Source organism: Tursiops truncatus, chromosome X, assembly GCF_011762595.2.
Source record: "Tursiops truncatus isolate mTurTru1 chromosome X, mTurTru1.mat.Y, whole genome shotgun sequence".
Taxonomy (NCBI): Eukaryota; Metazoa; Chordata; class Mammalia; order Artiodactyla; family Delphinidae; genus Tursiops; species Tursiops truncatus.
The window spans coordinates 36,336,024-36,349,637 of NC_047055.1; the positions used below are offsets into that span (position 1 = coordinate 36,336,024).

General features: G+C 40.3%; 1 protein-coding gene across 6 annotated transcripts in view; it reads left to right on the plus strand.

Annotated features, from left to right (window-relative positions):
* ACSL4 (acyl-CoA synthetase long chain family member 4) overlaps positions 1 to 13,614 on the plus strand; it is a 75,609-nt gene that overhangs the window by 27,981 nt on the left and 34,014 nt on the right. The window contains exons 3-5 of one of the 6 annotated variants that reach the window (XM_019949579.3): positions 11,211 to 11,317; positions 12,482 to 13,012; positions 13,251 to 13,428. In XM_019949579.3, the coding sequence (XP_019805138.1) occupies positions 12,662 to 13,012; positions 13,251 to 13,428 (529 nt within the window). In that variant the 5' untranslated portion in view covers positions 11,211 to 11,317; positions 12,482 to 12,661. The remainder of the gene's footprint in view (positions 1 to 11,210; positions 11,318 to 12,481; positions 13,013 to 13,250; positions 13,429 to 13,614) is intronic. The other 5 variants (XM_019949583.3, XM_019949584.3, XM_019949580.3 and 2 more) reach the window with 5 other exon arrangements.

Sequence of the window (13,614 nt, forward strand, 5' to 3'; positions counted from 1 at the left end):
TATTTGTCCTTTAAAAATTCTAAATTTGCCATCTTGTCAGCTTTTGGAGAAAACTAAGTGACCAAACTAACAGGCATTTTTCCTCTCTTTATATTAGAAAAGCCCTGCCAGTATTTATGTTTGTGTTAAAAAGGCAATATTTGGGAAAGTAAAATAGGAAAGCTTTTTACTCTGGGCAACTTCTAAAATTTAAACTGTCACTCACTTATGAAAGGGGAAGTGACGCTTAAAATCTAAATACAATCTTTTTCTTTTGAGTATTACCAAAAAATAGAGTCACAGATTGGAGTTCCAATTCTGGCTACTGAGGCGGTGTGTCTTTGGCAAGCTGTTTAGCTTCCCTTTGCCTCAATTTCCTCATCTGTAAAATGAGCTTAATAAGTGTAAGTGTCCAGTGACTGGTTCATTAATATCGATGAAGTTGAATCTGTATATTTTCTCCAGTAAATTGAAGCTTATTCTAGTTACTGTTTCTCAAACTGTTTTACATATATTTCTGATCTTCAAAAATCTAAGCATCTCTACTGTCCTTTACTGAGGCATCTACTCTAGACTATAATATAGAATGAAAGAAATGCAACAGAGCACCTAAAGTTAGAATTTTAGTGTTTGAGCCTTGGACCTTGAAAATTACCTAGTCCAGGGGTTCCCAAACATTGACCTATATATAGACCGTGCCCTCACCAGTGAAGCGTTTTTACTGGTCCATGGTGAAGTGAGGAGAATAAAGACAACAGGCCATGAGATTTTTAAAGCTAAACTTTTTCCATTTAAATGATTGCTTCTTATTATAAGATACAGCCTCCTAATTTTGAGGAGTTAGACCCATTCTGTATTTTATGAAATGATAGTGATAGTAAATGATAGGTTTATGGTTTTTGTTTTTATGTCCATACCTGGCCAAAAAAAAATTGGCAGCTGTGTCATTGCTGCCTTCTTTGTTTTTAAAACTTTTATTGGTCCATGATATCTTAAAATCTGAATCCAACTTTCTCATTGTACAGATGAGGAAACAGACAGGAGGTTATTTAATTTGTTCCAGGTAGTGCAGCTCAGCAAGCTGCTGAGCTAGGACCAAAAGCCCTGTATACAATGCTGCCTCTCTTGTATTTCTGCTCTTCTGAGAATTGCTTTCATTATAATAGGTTATGAAATTGAAACAGAAGATCTAGTAGTTCTTATGTGCTAATTCAGAACACTCAGTGTTCTTGTAAAGCTAAGGTTTAAAGTCTACTGGTCAGCCTGCATTAGAAAAATGTTGAACATGACCAAAGATTTTCATCAACAGGCCAGAATTAGTTGTCCCTGAATTCAGCTACATAGGCAGCATGCTATTTCCATGATTGACAAAGAAGATACCAATAAGTTTAGTGTTTCCTTTGGGAAATAGACCATAGTGCAATTGTGAGGGCTGTAGTATTCAGGCTTCTATAGTTATTTATCCAGAGAGTCTGTTCTCTCTCTCTCTCTCTCTCTCTCTCCCCCCCCCCCACACACACACACACATCTACACACATAGATAAATACTAACAGTAGTTGGCCTGCAGCCCATCTAGATGTGTAACAGAAAAAACTACCAAGGTGAAGAGCTGGAGTTGCCAGGAGCCTTAGCGAGAGGCCAGTTGTGGCCAGTTGTGTTCAGGTGTCAACAGACACCTTGGAGACTCCTCTTCAATTGGCATAGCTCTGCCTTGGCTATCCCCAAACACACTTCAAAACAGAAATACCTAATTCCCTCATCTCCCTTTGCCTCACTCACGTTTGTGAAGCTCGCATAGGCCAGGTAAACAAATGAACGTGAAGAGAGAACAGAATGGAAAGTATTACCCATCCCTAACGTGGAGACATTATCTCTAGGAGTACTTTTCCATGGCTTCTTGTATTTGACTTCATGTGGCTTCCTTCTTTAGTTAAGAATTCTTTAATTTCTCAAATGTCAGGCACACACTAATGCAATGTCAATAATTTAAATACATATTGAATTAATAATAATGTTAATAAAAAATACGTATTGAATTTTTCATTGTCTGAAATACCTGTGCCCTTTTCTTACCAACACTAATATTTAAGAGTTGACTGAATGGCTATAAGCTTTCAGTCTTCAACAGATTTATCACTCTTTGAGTTCTTTTATTAACCTAATTTATAATGAATATTTACTACTGAAGAGCAGAGTGAAGCTTTTTTGTTTTGTTTTGTTTTCTACCATGATACAGTTTCACATCATGGTGGCCAGGAAGCTGAGTTGTAGTGACTTAATTAGCCATTTTGTAAGAAATGGTTTAGGACTACATTGCTGCATAACTTTTAACAGTGTGAAGTACTGGGAAACAACATTAGCAGAGAACCAACCTATTAAACTGGTCCCTCTTCTAGCAAAGGTGGAAGATAGGGCATGTGGCCAAAAAAGATATAAGTTGCAAAATTCTCCCTATAACACAGAGGTACTCCTGTGGGAAGTATCACTGCTGGTTACAGATTTTTATTTGAACCTGAGTTCATGTTTGGCAGCCCACAGTTGTATTACTTTATTATAATTAGTAGATAAGATGATAGAAGACAGATGAGTAACAAATAGGTAAGATGACAGAGTCTGCCTATTTCTCACTCAGATGAAACACATGTGTAACTGTGAGCTAATTTGAAAGATCAGATCTGTAGCCCAGTTATTTTTGATTAACTAATGTTAAGCTCATAAAGAAAAAATATCCAGTAAATGGAAGACTCTACAGACAAAATTAAAGTCTACACCATGCGTGACGGGCCGTCTAATGCAGCAGCAGGGTTTTGTCTACAGGGACCTGTAGCAGATTCTCTTTAGCAGCAGCTGTAGAACACCGGAATTGTCATTGTGCTGGCTGCTTCCCTTCTACAGCACTGAACGCATAACTCCTAGAACTTAGTTTGTCTCCCCTTTTTCATGATGTCTGATAAAGTTGGATTGTACCATCATGCTTTGTCCGTAGGTGCCACTTCTAGCATGATATAGCCTCAAAATTCCTTACATGTAAGCTTTGGATTAAATTATATCCAGCCCACTCTCAACTTTGGAAAGCTAGCTGGGACGAAGTGAGAGAGTAGCATTGACATATATACAGTACCAAATGTAAAATAGATAGCTAGTGGGAAGCAGCTGCATCACACAGGGAGATTAGCTCCGTGCTGTGTGACCACCTAGAGGGGTGGGATAGGGAGGGTGGGAGGGAGATGCAAGATGGAGGGGATATGGGGATATATGTATACATATAGCTGATTCACTTTGTTATACAGCAGAAACTAGCACAACATTGGAAAGCAATTATACTCCAATAAAGATGTTAAAAAAAATCGTGTGTTGCGATCACTTAAAATGAGGAAGAGATATGTAACACAGTGTTACATACACAGTGTGTGTATACATACACAGTGTGTGTGAAGTGCAGAAGCACAACGTGGGCTCCTAGATCTCATTTCAACATACTAGGTCTCTTTAACACATGTGAGTAGGGTCCCAATTATATACTATCCGATGACCTAGAAAAAGCATTATCTGATGAATGAATGCTGAGGATGTTCTTAAGGTGTTATGGGAGGGAACACGTGCTAGAACAAGAAAGAGCATTTTCAACATGGCAGCTGAGGTGCTTTCTTTTCTGGGGAAAGCTGGGAAGAGACTAGCAGGATGGCGACTTCAGGAGTTAATACCTGTCCAGGTGATGAAGTAAACAGGTTTGGTTAGTCTTGTTAGAGACAAACCCAAAGATCAGTCATAGTTGCGAGATACGCCTAGTCAAGGTAGCTAGGCACAGGTGCAATGTGGTGTTAGAGAGCATCTATATATTCACCCTAGGTGTTTTTGTTTTGCTTTTTTCAGTTTTCAGATGTATTTATTATAATTACTGTATACCAGGTTAAAAGTTTGCTTGTATCAGCTATTTCATATTTATTATATTGGCTTACTAACTTTGAGTCAGATGAGACTTACAAGGGGCAGACGGTTGTATATTTCACATGATTATTCAGTCTTGTAGACTGCCTGATAGCAAAAGATCCTGCTAGCTACTCTTAATGACTTTTATTTTCTTAAAATATTAACATTTAAAAAGTTTTAATGTTAAAATGTTAATTTTAATGTTTTAGTGTTAAGGGTTGACTGAATGGCTGTAAGATTTCAGTCTTCAACAGATTTATCAGTCTTTGAATTCTTTTATTAATCTCACTTATAAGGTATATTTACTGCTGAAGAGCAGAGTGAAGTTTGTTTGTTTGTTCTCTACCATGATACAGTTTCACATCATGGTGGCCAGGTAGCTGAGTTGTAGTGACTTACTTAGCCACTTTGTAAGAAAATGGCTAAATAAGTCATTTGTCTACAAATGTTTTAATGGTAAGTTTTAATATTAAAATATAAAGTTAATTATATTGTAATGTAGCTCCTGTAAAGTTTGATTTCATGAACCAAAGGCAACCAATTTCTTTAACATGTATATGAGCTTTCTCCTACATGTTTTAAAATCATTTGGAGCTTTTTAATAGTGTGTGAAAGAAAATAGGATTTTTTAAAAAAGCACCCCAGCCCTTTACAGAAGTCTTGGTGATGTAATATCTATGTAGAAGTATGATCTTCTAAAGTGCAACCGGTATGCTTACCTGTTTAATCTCTTGTATTTTTTATAATTTTCTGATTTAAAGTTTAGTGAATACAGCTTATCCTTTTCAGAAGGCAAATTATCTCTTTATTTGGTGTTTAAATTACCCTTAAGTGATGTATGATTTGAAAATGTGATTTCTTAAAGTAGCACTGACATAGTTAACCATTGATTATCAAGTTTATATTTTGTATGTTTTCATAAGGTATTATTATATCAAGGACAGATGAAGTTAATTTGCCCTACCACGTGTTTCAGCTTGGTAGATGTGTGCATCCTTCCTTGGTTTAGTCTATTTTATAAAACTTTTGAAAAGAAGTGTCTTGGCATTGACTTCAGTTTATTAGTTTTTCTCTGTGCTGCTGGGAGAGATGGTATCTTTTAAATTCAGACTTTAATCAGTATGTAGTGTTTGTTTACTTTGTGTACTGGAGCTTAATGTATTACTAATGCTTTTTGTGTTTAACCTAGCTATTTCAGAGCGTTTGAAGTAACTGGAATGAAATGCTTAACATTAAACTTGACCTCAAAATTTAAAAAAAATTGCACCTGATTTTCACTTACACTTCTAGGACTTACTAGACACCTAAAGGGCTTTTTTTCCCTATAAAAATGCCTTAGGCTGTAGGACAGATCAGTGCTCAAAGTTGTCATCAGGATTTTTTTCATATACAAAGTTTGTCACTCTCACCCATTTAGATTATACCAGTATGACCAAGGTCACAGACAGTACAGCGGAAAGTATGGACTTTAAAATCAGATAGACCTGGGTCCAAATCCCTACTTAGCTGTGTTAACTTGGGCAAATGATCTGTCTGAGACTGTTATATCACCAGCTATGTCATCAGGGTATTACTTCAAAAGGGTTTTCTGATGGACTAAATGAAATAATGTATCTAAAGGACTGAGCACAGTGCCTAGCTCCTAGTGCAGGCTCAACAAGTGGTTATTAATCTGATTCTCATATAGAATGCCGAACATCAACAGGAATGATTAGCTATCCCCTGACTGAAGCTGATGCCCTGCCCTTTTACAGCTGAAATACAAATGCATCCCTTGATTTCAAGGAAGCGCAACTCAGAGTTTACGTCCTCCTGGTGGGACAGCAGTATTTCTCTTCATACGTGGCAGGACAGCACTCCTCTCTGAAAGGCATCCGTGAAAAAGCACATAGTAAAAATTCTGTAACCCTCTTGCTTTTATAACAACTGTCTTTTCCCTCCATGTAACAGGCAGTTTTTCCAGTTTCATATTTTCTCTCAAGCAACTAAATGCGTGTTCAAATTAATTACCAGGGGCTTTTAAGAGTATACCATTTCCTAGAGTGTTGGCATGGACAAGTGATTTTTTAAGAAGATGACTAAGGTTGGTTGTCTTCCGGCTATTGCACGTACGTCCATTTTTACTTTATAGTTTCAGAGCAATCCATGTCCATTCCGTTTTTTTTTTTTTTTTTTTTTGGCTGCGCTGGGTCTTCATTGCTGCGCACGGGCTTTCTCTAGTTGCGGCGAGCGGGGGCTACTCTTCATTGCAGTGTGCACGCTTCTCATTGCGGTGGCTTCTCATTGCGGAGCACGGGCTGTAGGCGCTCGGGCTTCAGTAGTTGTGGCACATGGGCTCAGTAGTTGTGGCTCATGGGCTCTAGAGCGCAGGCTCAGTAGTTGTGGCGCACAGGCTTAGTCGCCCTGCGGCATATGGGATCTTCCCGGACCAGGGATCTAACCCATGTCCCCTGCCTTGGCAGGCGGATTCTTAACCTCTGGACCACCAGGGAAGTCCCTCCATGTCCATTCTTATTTCAGTCAACAAGTTTATTGAACAGTTAACACACAGAGGTACTGTTGTAGGAGGATTCAGCAGCAAACAATAAACTCTCTGCCTCATGGAGCTTTTATCTTCTAATGGGGGCATTCATAAATAAACATGAAAAATAAAGCATATGACATAGTAGTTACAAGTACTAAGGAGAATAATAAAGCGAGAAAGGGATAGGAGGTCTTGGGGTTCAATTTTGGAGTGGCTAGAGAAGGCCTCACTGAGAAGGTGACATTTGAGTAAAGACAAAAAGAAGGTGAGAGAATAAGCTGTGCAGGTATCTTAGAAGAACATTCCAGGCAAAGAGAATAGCATGTACAAGGACCCTGAGGCAGGGTCATGCTTGGTGTGTCCCAGAAACAGCAAGGAACAAGTGGGACGGTAGCAGAATGAGGCAGGGAAAAGTGTCGGAGATGAAGATGGAAACTTGAGGTGGAGGACAGATGCCGTCTCCTAGGTCTGAGTAAGGACTGTATTTCTGAATGAGTCATATGGGGATTCTTTGAAAGGTTTGGAGCAGAGGAATGGTATGGTCTAACTTGAACTTGAACTAGAGCACTCTGGCTGCTGAGTTTAGAATTTATTATAAAGGTGGAAGCAGGGAGATCGGATTGGCTATTGCATTGATCCAGGTGAGAGAGGATAGTGGCTTGAGCCAGGATGGTAGCAGTAGAGGTGGTGAGAAGTAGTTGAATTTGATATCTGTTTTGTAAGTAGAGCTGGTAGGATTTGCTGTTGAATTGGGTGTGGAATGTGTGAGAAAGAGAGGGGAGTGAAAGTGAACCTGGTCATTGAAGGCTTTTGGTCAAAGCAACTGGAACTACAGAAATGGGCAAGACTGGGTGTGCTAGGTTTGTGGGAGGACGATCAGTGGCTCAATTTTCAACATATGTATTAAATTTGAATATGTAACTGATATCTAAATGGATCTGTTGAGGAAACAGTTGGATATACAAACCTAGGTGCCTAAGGGAGACCTCCAGGCTAAGGGGGGACATTTTGAGAGTCATCACCATATATATGCTAATTAAAGCTGTGAGACTAAATGAGATCACCATGGGAGTGAGCATAGATAAAGAAAAGGTTCAAGGACTGAGCACTATAGCGTTTAGAGGTCAGGGAGATGAGGAAGAAGCAGCAAAGAAGATGGAGAAGGAATGGCCAGGAAAGTCGGAAGAAAACCTGAAGAATGGGGTCTGCTGGAAGCCAAGTGAAGAAGTTTCCAGCAGGAGGAGAGGAGTCAACGGGGCTAAAGGCTGGTAGTGGGTCAAAGGGGATGAGGACTGAGCTTTAATTGACCTTGGGATCTGACAACATGGAAGTCATCAGTGAACTTGATCAGAGCAATTTTGTGGAATGGTAGAGGGGAAAGCCTGAGCGTAGTGGGTTCAAGAGAAAATAGGAGGAGGGAGCTGGGTGAGAGAGCACAGAGACAACTCTTCTCCTTCTCCTACAGAGAGGGAGTGGTTTTTAAGATGAAAGAAATAAAAGCCTGTTAGGATGCTGATGGAACCGATTCGAGCCGGAAAAATTAATGAGGCTGGAGAGAGAGGGAAGAATCAGTAGAGTGGCACCGCCAGGTCTTTCTGGTCTAGACAGGGGTGTCACACGCAAGTGAAGGGGTTGGCCTTAGCTAGGAGCATCACTAGTCCATCTCTAGTCATGGGAGAGAAGAGAGCACATGGCCACAGATCCGAGTAGATGGGGAGACACACTGGTGGGAGTCTGTGGAAGTTCTCTTCAGACGGTTTTAGTTTTCTCAGCCAACTGGTAAGCCAGGTCAGCAGCTGAGGATGAGGATGGCAGAGGAGCCTCGGTGGTCTGAAGAGAGAGAACAAAGTGTAACCCCAGGAGAGCAAACCCCAGGAGAGCAAGCCTCTGGATGGCCTAGTGGATGCCAGGGCAGCATGGTTTCCGTGCAGCTTCAAGGGTCCCTTTGAGGGAGCAATCATGGATCTAAAGGGGGGCGTTCAGCACAGCTGGGTTTTTCTCTAGCCAAATTCAGCTGCATGGGGATGGGTGCAGATTAGGTGGCGGACGGGATTTAACCAGGTTGTGGTTTAGCTGAGTGAGTACAATGAAGAGGGAGAGATGCAAGCAGGTCGAAAGTGTATTCCAGGAACTGATTATTAATGCTCATGAAATTGAAGCTGGATCAGACGAAGGATTCTCCCAACAGTGGCACGAAGTAGATAACACAAGCGGTATTCCTGTTTTACACGCAATGCCACTGGTACAGAGCTTTTAGGTGAGAGGTCACATATCTCATACGAAGTCACACGTAAGAGCAGACGCTGAGGTTAGAAGCCAGACCTCCTAACTTTGTTTAGTCCATGTACCACCCAGGATATCAGACTTTCTCTTCTTTAGAGAACAGTTCATTTTCCCCCAACATAATAGCGGGGTGCATAGTCTTGAGTTGCCAAATCATCATACACGTGTCTCTTATAGTATAGTGGCGTTCTAGTAACGTTGACTCTGAAATAATTCAATTTTCCCATTGACTTAGATCATAAAAGGGGAACAGCACTTTCCACAGAAAGCTCGAAAGCATCTGCCACTCTACTTGCTGTTTTCTGATACATCCTGCAGTTCTGCCCCCATCCATTCCCCAGTCCACGAGGACTGTCCTCATTTCCCAGTCTTTGTCCTCTCCTTTTGAAAACATATCCATCCTTCATACCGACTCCAAATACTGTGCTATTTTGTGAAACCTTTCTGGATGGTTCTCCTTCCTCCCTCTTTTTGTCCCCCCCAAACTGGATGTAATCTCATCCCTCTTTTGAATACCTTTAGCGTTTCGTTCTTGTTTCTCTGATGGGATCTATCATATTCTACTGTATATATTTGTGAACTCATCTCCCTGCACCCTGCCATACATATGGACACATATGTACATGCACACGTGCATGTAAAGGATTGAGAACATGTTTTACTCATCTTTGTGTTAAGTGTTCAAAACTTACACATAGTAGGTATTCAGATCTTTTTTTTTTTTAACGAATGTATCAATAGGCTGGATGTAACACTGGGGACAGGCCTTGGTTACAGTTTGTACTGTCACAACATTTGCTTCTCTTTGAGATGAAAGATCAGACGATATCAGTGGCTCAAATATTCAGCTGAAATGGAGGTTCCAGTGTGCTCCCACCAAAGCAACTCTGCCTTTTGCTTTTATCTGTACTTGTGTTTTCACGTCCACATAAGATTTTATTCAAATGAATGAGCCATGCCTCGCCCCCTGCCCCCAGTACCACCAGAAAGAATTAGAAAACTTCTGGACTAAATGACCTCTCTGATCTCTCTTTACCTGAATGTTTTTTGAGCCTTGTGTACTCTGTGTGTGTGTGTGTGTGTGTGTGTGTGTGTGTGTGTGTGTGTGTGTGTTTATGTGTATGTGTCTCTGTACTACGAGGATTAAGTAGATGTTTCCCTACCTCCAAGACTTAAGGCAAATCTGTTTAAAAAATTAAGTGTATGTAACAACATGAATGACTGAACACATACAATACAGTTTAAATCTAGCTAGATTGTAAGCTCTTCAAAAGCTGTCTTCTACTTCTTCAGCCCCAAGGGTGAGCCTGAGGTGGTACTTCTGGTATTGTCCCTGATAATTTACATATTGAAATAAGTATTTATTTTGAATTGATTTCCTTTCAGTACTTCTTTATATTACCAGTAAAGAATTATTTTAAAAAATTGTGTGTGTGGGTAGACTATCATCTGAGACTATCATCTGTGACTCTCCTTTAAGGTTTATAAAGGAGTATTATGAAGTATTTGTTATAACAAAGAGGTGTTGGGTTTGATAGGGTTGAGAACTCCTGGTCTGTGCCCTATACTTAGGTGCTTAGATGTTTAAAAATGATGGTATAATCAAGGATCAGAATGAGTGGTAGACATTTCAAGTGATGTGGGAAATTAGAAAAAGGAAAGATTATCAAGGATTTGGGTAGTCATGGAACGTCTGATGGAGGAGAGGATTGTTAGAGGGAATCTTGCATATTGAGGATTAGGCACTATGATAGACACTTGATGTACCTTGTCTTGAAAAAATGAATGACCAGACTTGTCAAAGAGACTGAGAAAGCAATTTCTAGGTATAGTAAATCATAAAATTAAAGTTGGAAGGGCCCCAGGAAATCATCTAGGCCAGAAATTTTTAGTGTAAGGGTGGTGTCACCCTTTGGTGTTCATGGATGGATTCCAGGGAACTCAGGAATCCCCTGAATTTGTGTATACCATTTTGCATATCTTTCTGAGGGGAACTGGGTTCATAGTTCTCATTGGATGCTGAAAGGGGCCCATCACCTCTAGGAAGTTAAGGGCTACTGATCTAGTCAGATCCTCAGCTCAGACAGATTGTTTTGCCCAAGGTTACACAGCCGCCAGTCAGTGACAGAGATGGGGTCTGAAACCCAGGTCTTTTCACCTGTAGTTTCTTGCTCATTTCACCACACTCAGTTGAAGGACATGAACAAAAGCAGAGGCAGGATTAAGGATTAAGCCAACCATTTTATAGTAGTTGGTGTAAAAACGCACAACTCTCTTGGGGTCAGTAGTCCATTTCCACAAGAGTTGCAGAAGGATGCACTTCAATTTGTCTCCTCAAAGTGAACTAATATTTTAATTTTTGTAGTTGAAATATACTGCCACTCTCCAAAATAGCTTTCTCAGCTGAAGGCAAGTTCCTGGAGAGACATTATTCTCCCTGAGGCTGTTTCTGCAGTTCCTTTCCATTTGGCACTGTTTTTTTCTGACCTGCAGTGGCCTCCAGTTTCCTGTCAAATCAAATCAAAACTACTTTGCCTGATTTGTCAGACCCTGTACTACTGTGGCCCGTTTAGCCAGCGAGTACTCTGTGCCCCACTCAGGTGAGTGTCCTTTTTTTTGGCAGTCTCTCCTCTCCCAAAGTCCTTTCATTTCTACCTCTTTATCTTTTATCATGTGGTTCCCCAGCCCAGAATGACCTCCATTCTTTCTCCTTTGTTTCCAGATCCCTGACATAAGGTCCAGCTTAAGTCTAATCTCCACAAAGCCTCCCCTAGTAACTGTGGACCATTTTGCACTCGCTCTGAACTGCTATCGCATTTATTGCTTGCAGTGCACACCATAGCACTTAGGTATTTCCACAGGCTTTTCATCGGAAAAGGTCCAGTGGTCACTTTGGGAGTGGGATTCCAGGAAGTCCAGGGTGGGACTCTGGGCACCCCCAATCCCTGCTTCAGCCAGAGCAGTTCCACTTTAGTGTCTATATATGGGAAGTCTGCATGAGTGTTTATTTGAAGAAATGGTTTTGCTGCCACCTTCTCCTGCAAACAAAGTTTGAAAACACTGGATCTATCTTGTGTGCTGATGGTCTCACAAGTGTTAACTCGTAATGAGCAAGGGCCAGGACTTACACCGCTTTGGACTTAATACTACCACTCCCAGGCAACTAGTGCAATTTTGAGCACAAAAGTGGACAAGTAGGAAATGATTTTATGATTGTATTGCTCCAGTTTGGGGGATAGGAGGTAGTGAATAGCATTACCAAGAAATTATTTTAAAGAAGAACTCAGAATAATATTTCTGGTTTGATCTTTGAGAAATAAACCAAAATTGGTAGAATTTTCCTCTCTTTTGGAAACAAAACCAAATCCTATTTAAAGCTGTCCAGTTTACATATACATATTTAAGAGAAACCTCAATATTGGCATTCACTACTCTCCCAAAGCTTAGCCAAACTTAAATACCACGTGCCCGCACTCATATAGGCACTATAAGTGTTACACGACTGACTTACAGAGTGATGTGTAGTATACCTAAAAACCTATAAAAATTAAATTTAAAATTTATGGCCATAATGATTAAAACTGGAAAATGCCAGTCTTTCAGACCAGTTATTTCCGCTTTCTTGTATCAAATCAATTATAGCAACTAATAAAGACCTGAGTATTTAAATCAGTGGTCTATCAACTTGCTAATACTCTTTTGTTTTGTTTTTGTTTTGTTTTGTTTTCCCTGCTCTCTGCCTGGTTTGTTGTCTTCACCTACAGGTGTACTTTATTGTCGGCTTCCAAAGATTACTAACTCTTATCTGTATCGTTACAATTGAACTGCCTTGACTCTTCTGCTACTCTCACTACTGCTTCCATTATTGCCTTCTTCAGCAAAATCAGGCTTTCTGAAGCCAAAGAATAACAAGAAATAAACACCATTTTAGAAGCCTTGCCACTATGAAACTTAAGCAAACTGTGCTCACCATTATTTTGCTGCCTATCCACTTGTTAATAACAATATACAGTGCCCTTGTATTTATTCCGTGGTATTTTCTTACCAATGCCAAGAAGAAAAACGCTATGGCAAAGAGAATAAAAGCTAAGCCCACCTCAGACAAACCTGGAAGTCCGTATCGCTCTGTCACGCACTTCGACTCACTAGCTGTCATAGACATCCCTGGAGCAGACACCCTGGATAAATTATTCGATCATGCCGTATCCAAGTTTGGGAAGAAGGACAGCCTGGGGACCAGGGAAATCCTAAGTGAAGAAAATGAAATGCAGCCAAACGGAAAGGTTTTTAAGAAGGTAAAGCATTTTTGTGCTTCCTATTGTTTTTAAAGGGGAAGGTACACTTTATTATAAATCAAGTGCATTTAAAACATGCTGGCGTTCCATTATAGTGCCCGTAACTAATTCTCAGAAGGTGCTCACAGCATCTGTGTAATTCACTTAAGGATATTTTTAGAGTTCTACACTTTGAATAGTATGTTAATTGCTTGTTTGAGTACATATGCTAATATTACAGAATGTCTCACTTTAACAGTTAATTCTTGGGAATTATAAATGGATGAACTATCTCGAAGTGAACCGCAGAGTGAATAACTTTGGTAGTGGACTTGCTGCGTTGGGACTGAAACCAAAGAGCACTATTGCCATTTTCTGTGAGACCAGGGCTGAATGGATGATTGCAGCACAGACCTGCTTTAAGTACAACTTTCCTCGTAAGTGCCTGGTGTTTTTGGAGGGGGAGAGAGTGGGCTTCGCTTACATGTGAAATTGTCCTGAGATCCTCTTGTTTTCCAAGCAAGTGTTCAGCCAGAACCTGTTGGCCTTGAGAAACTGAATTGACTGATGACTTTTGCCCAGTTTGTGGCACTTCCAGTATTTCTGGGTTTCTTTAGGTTTAA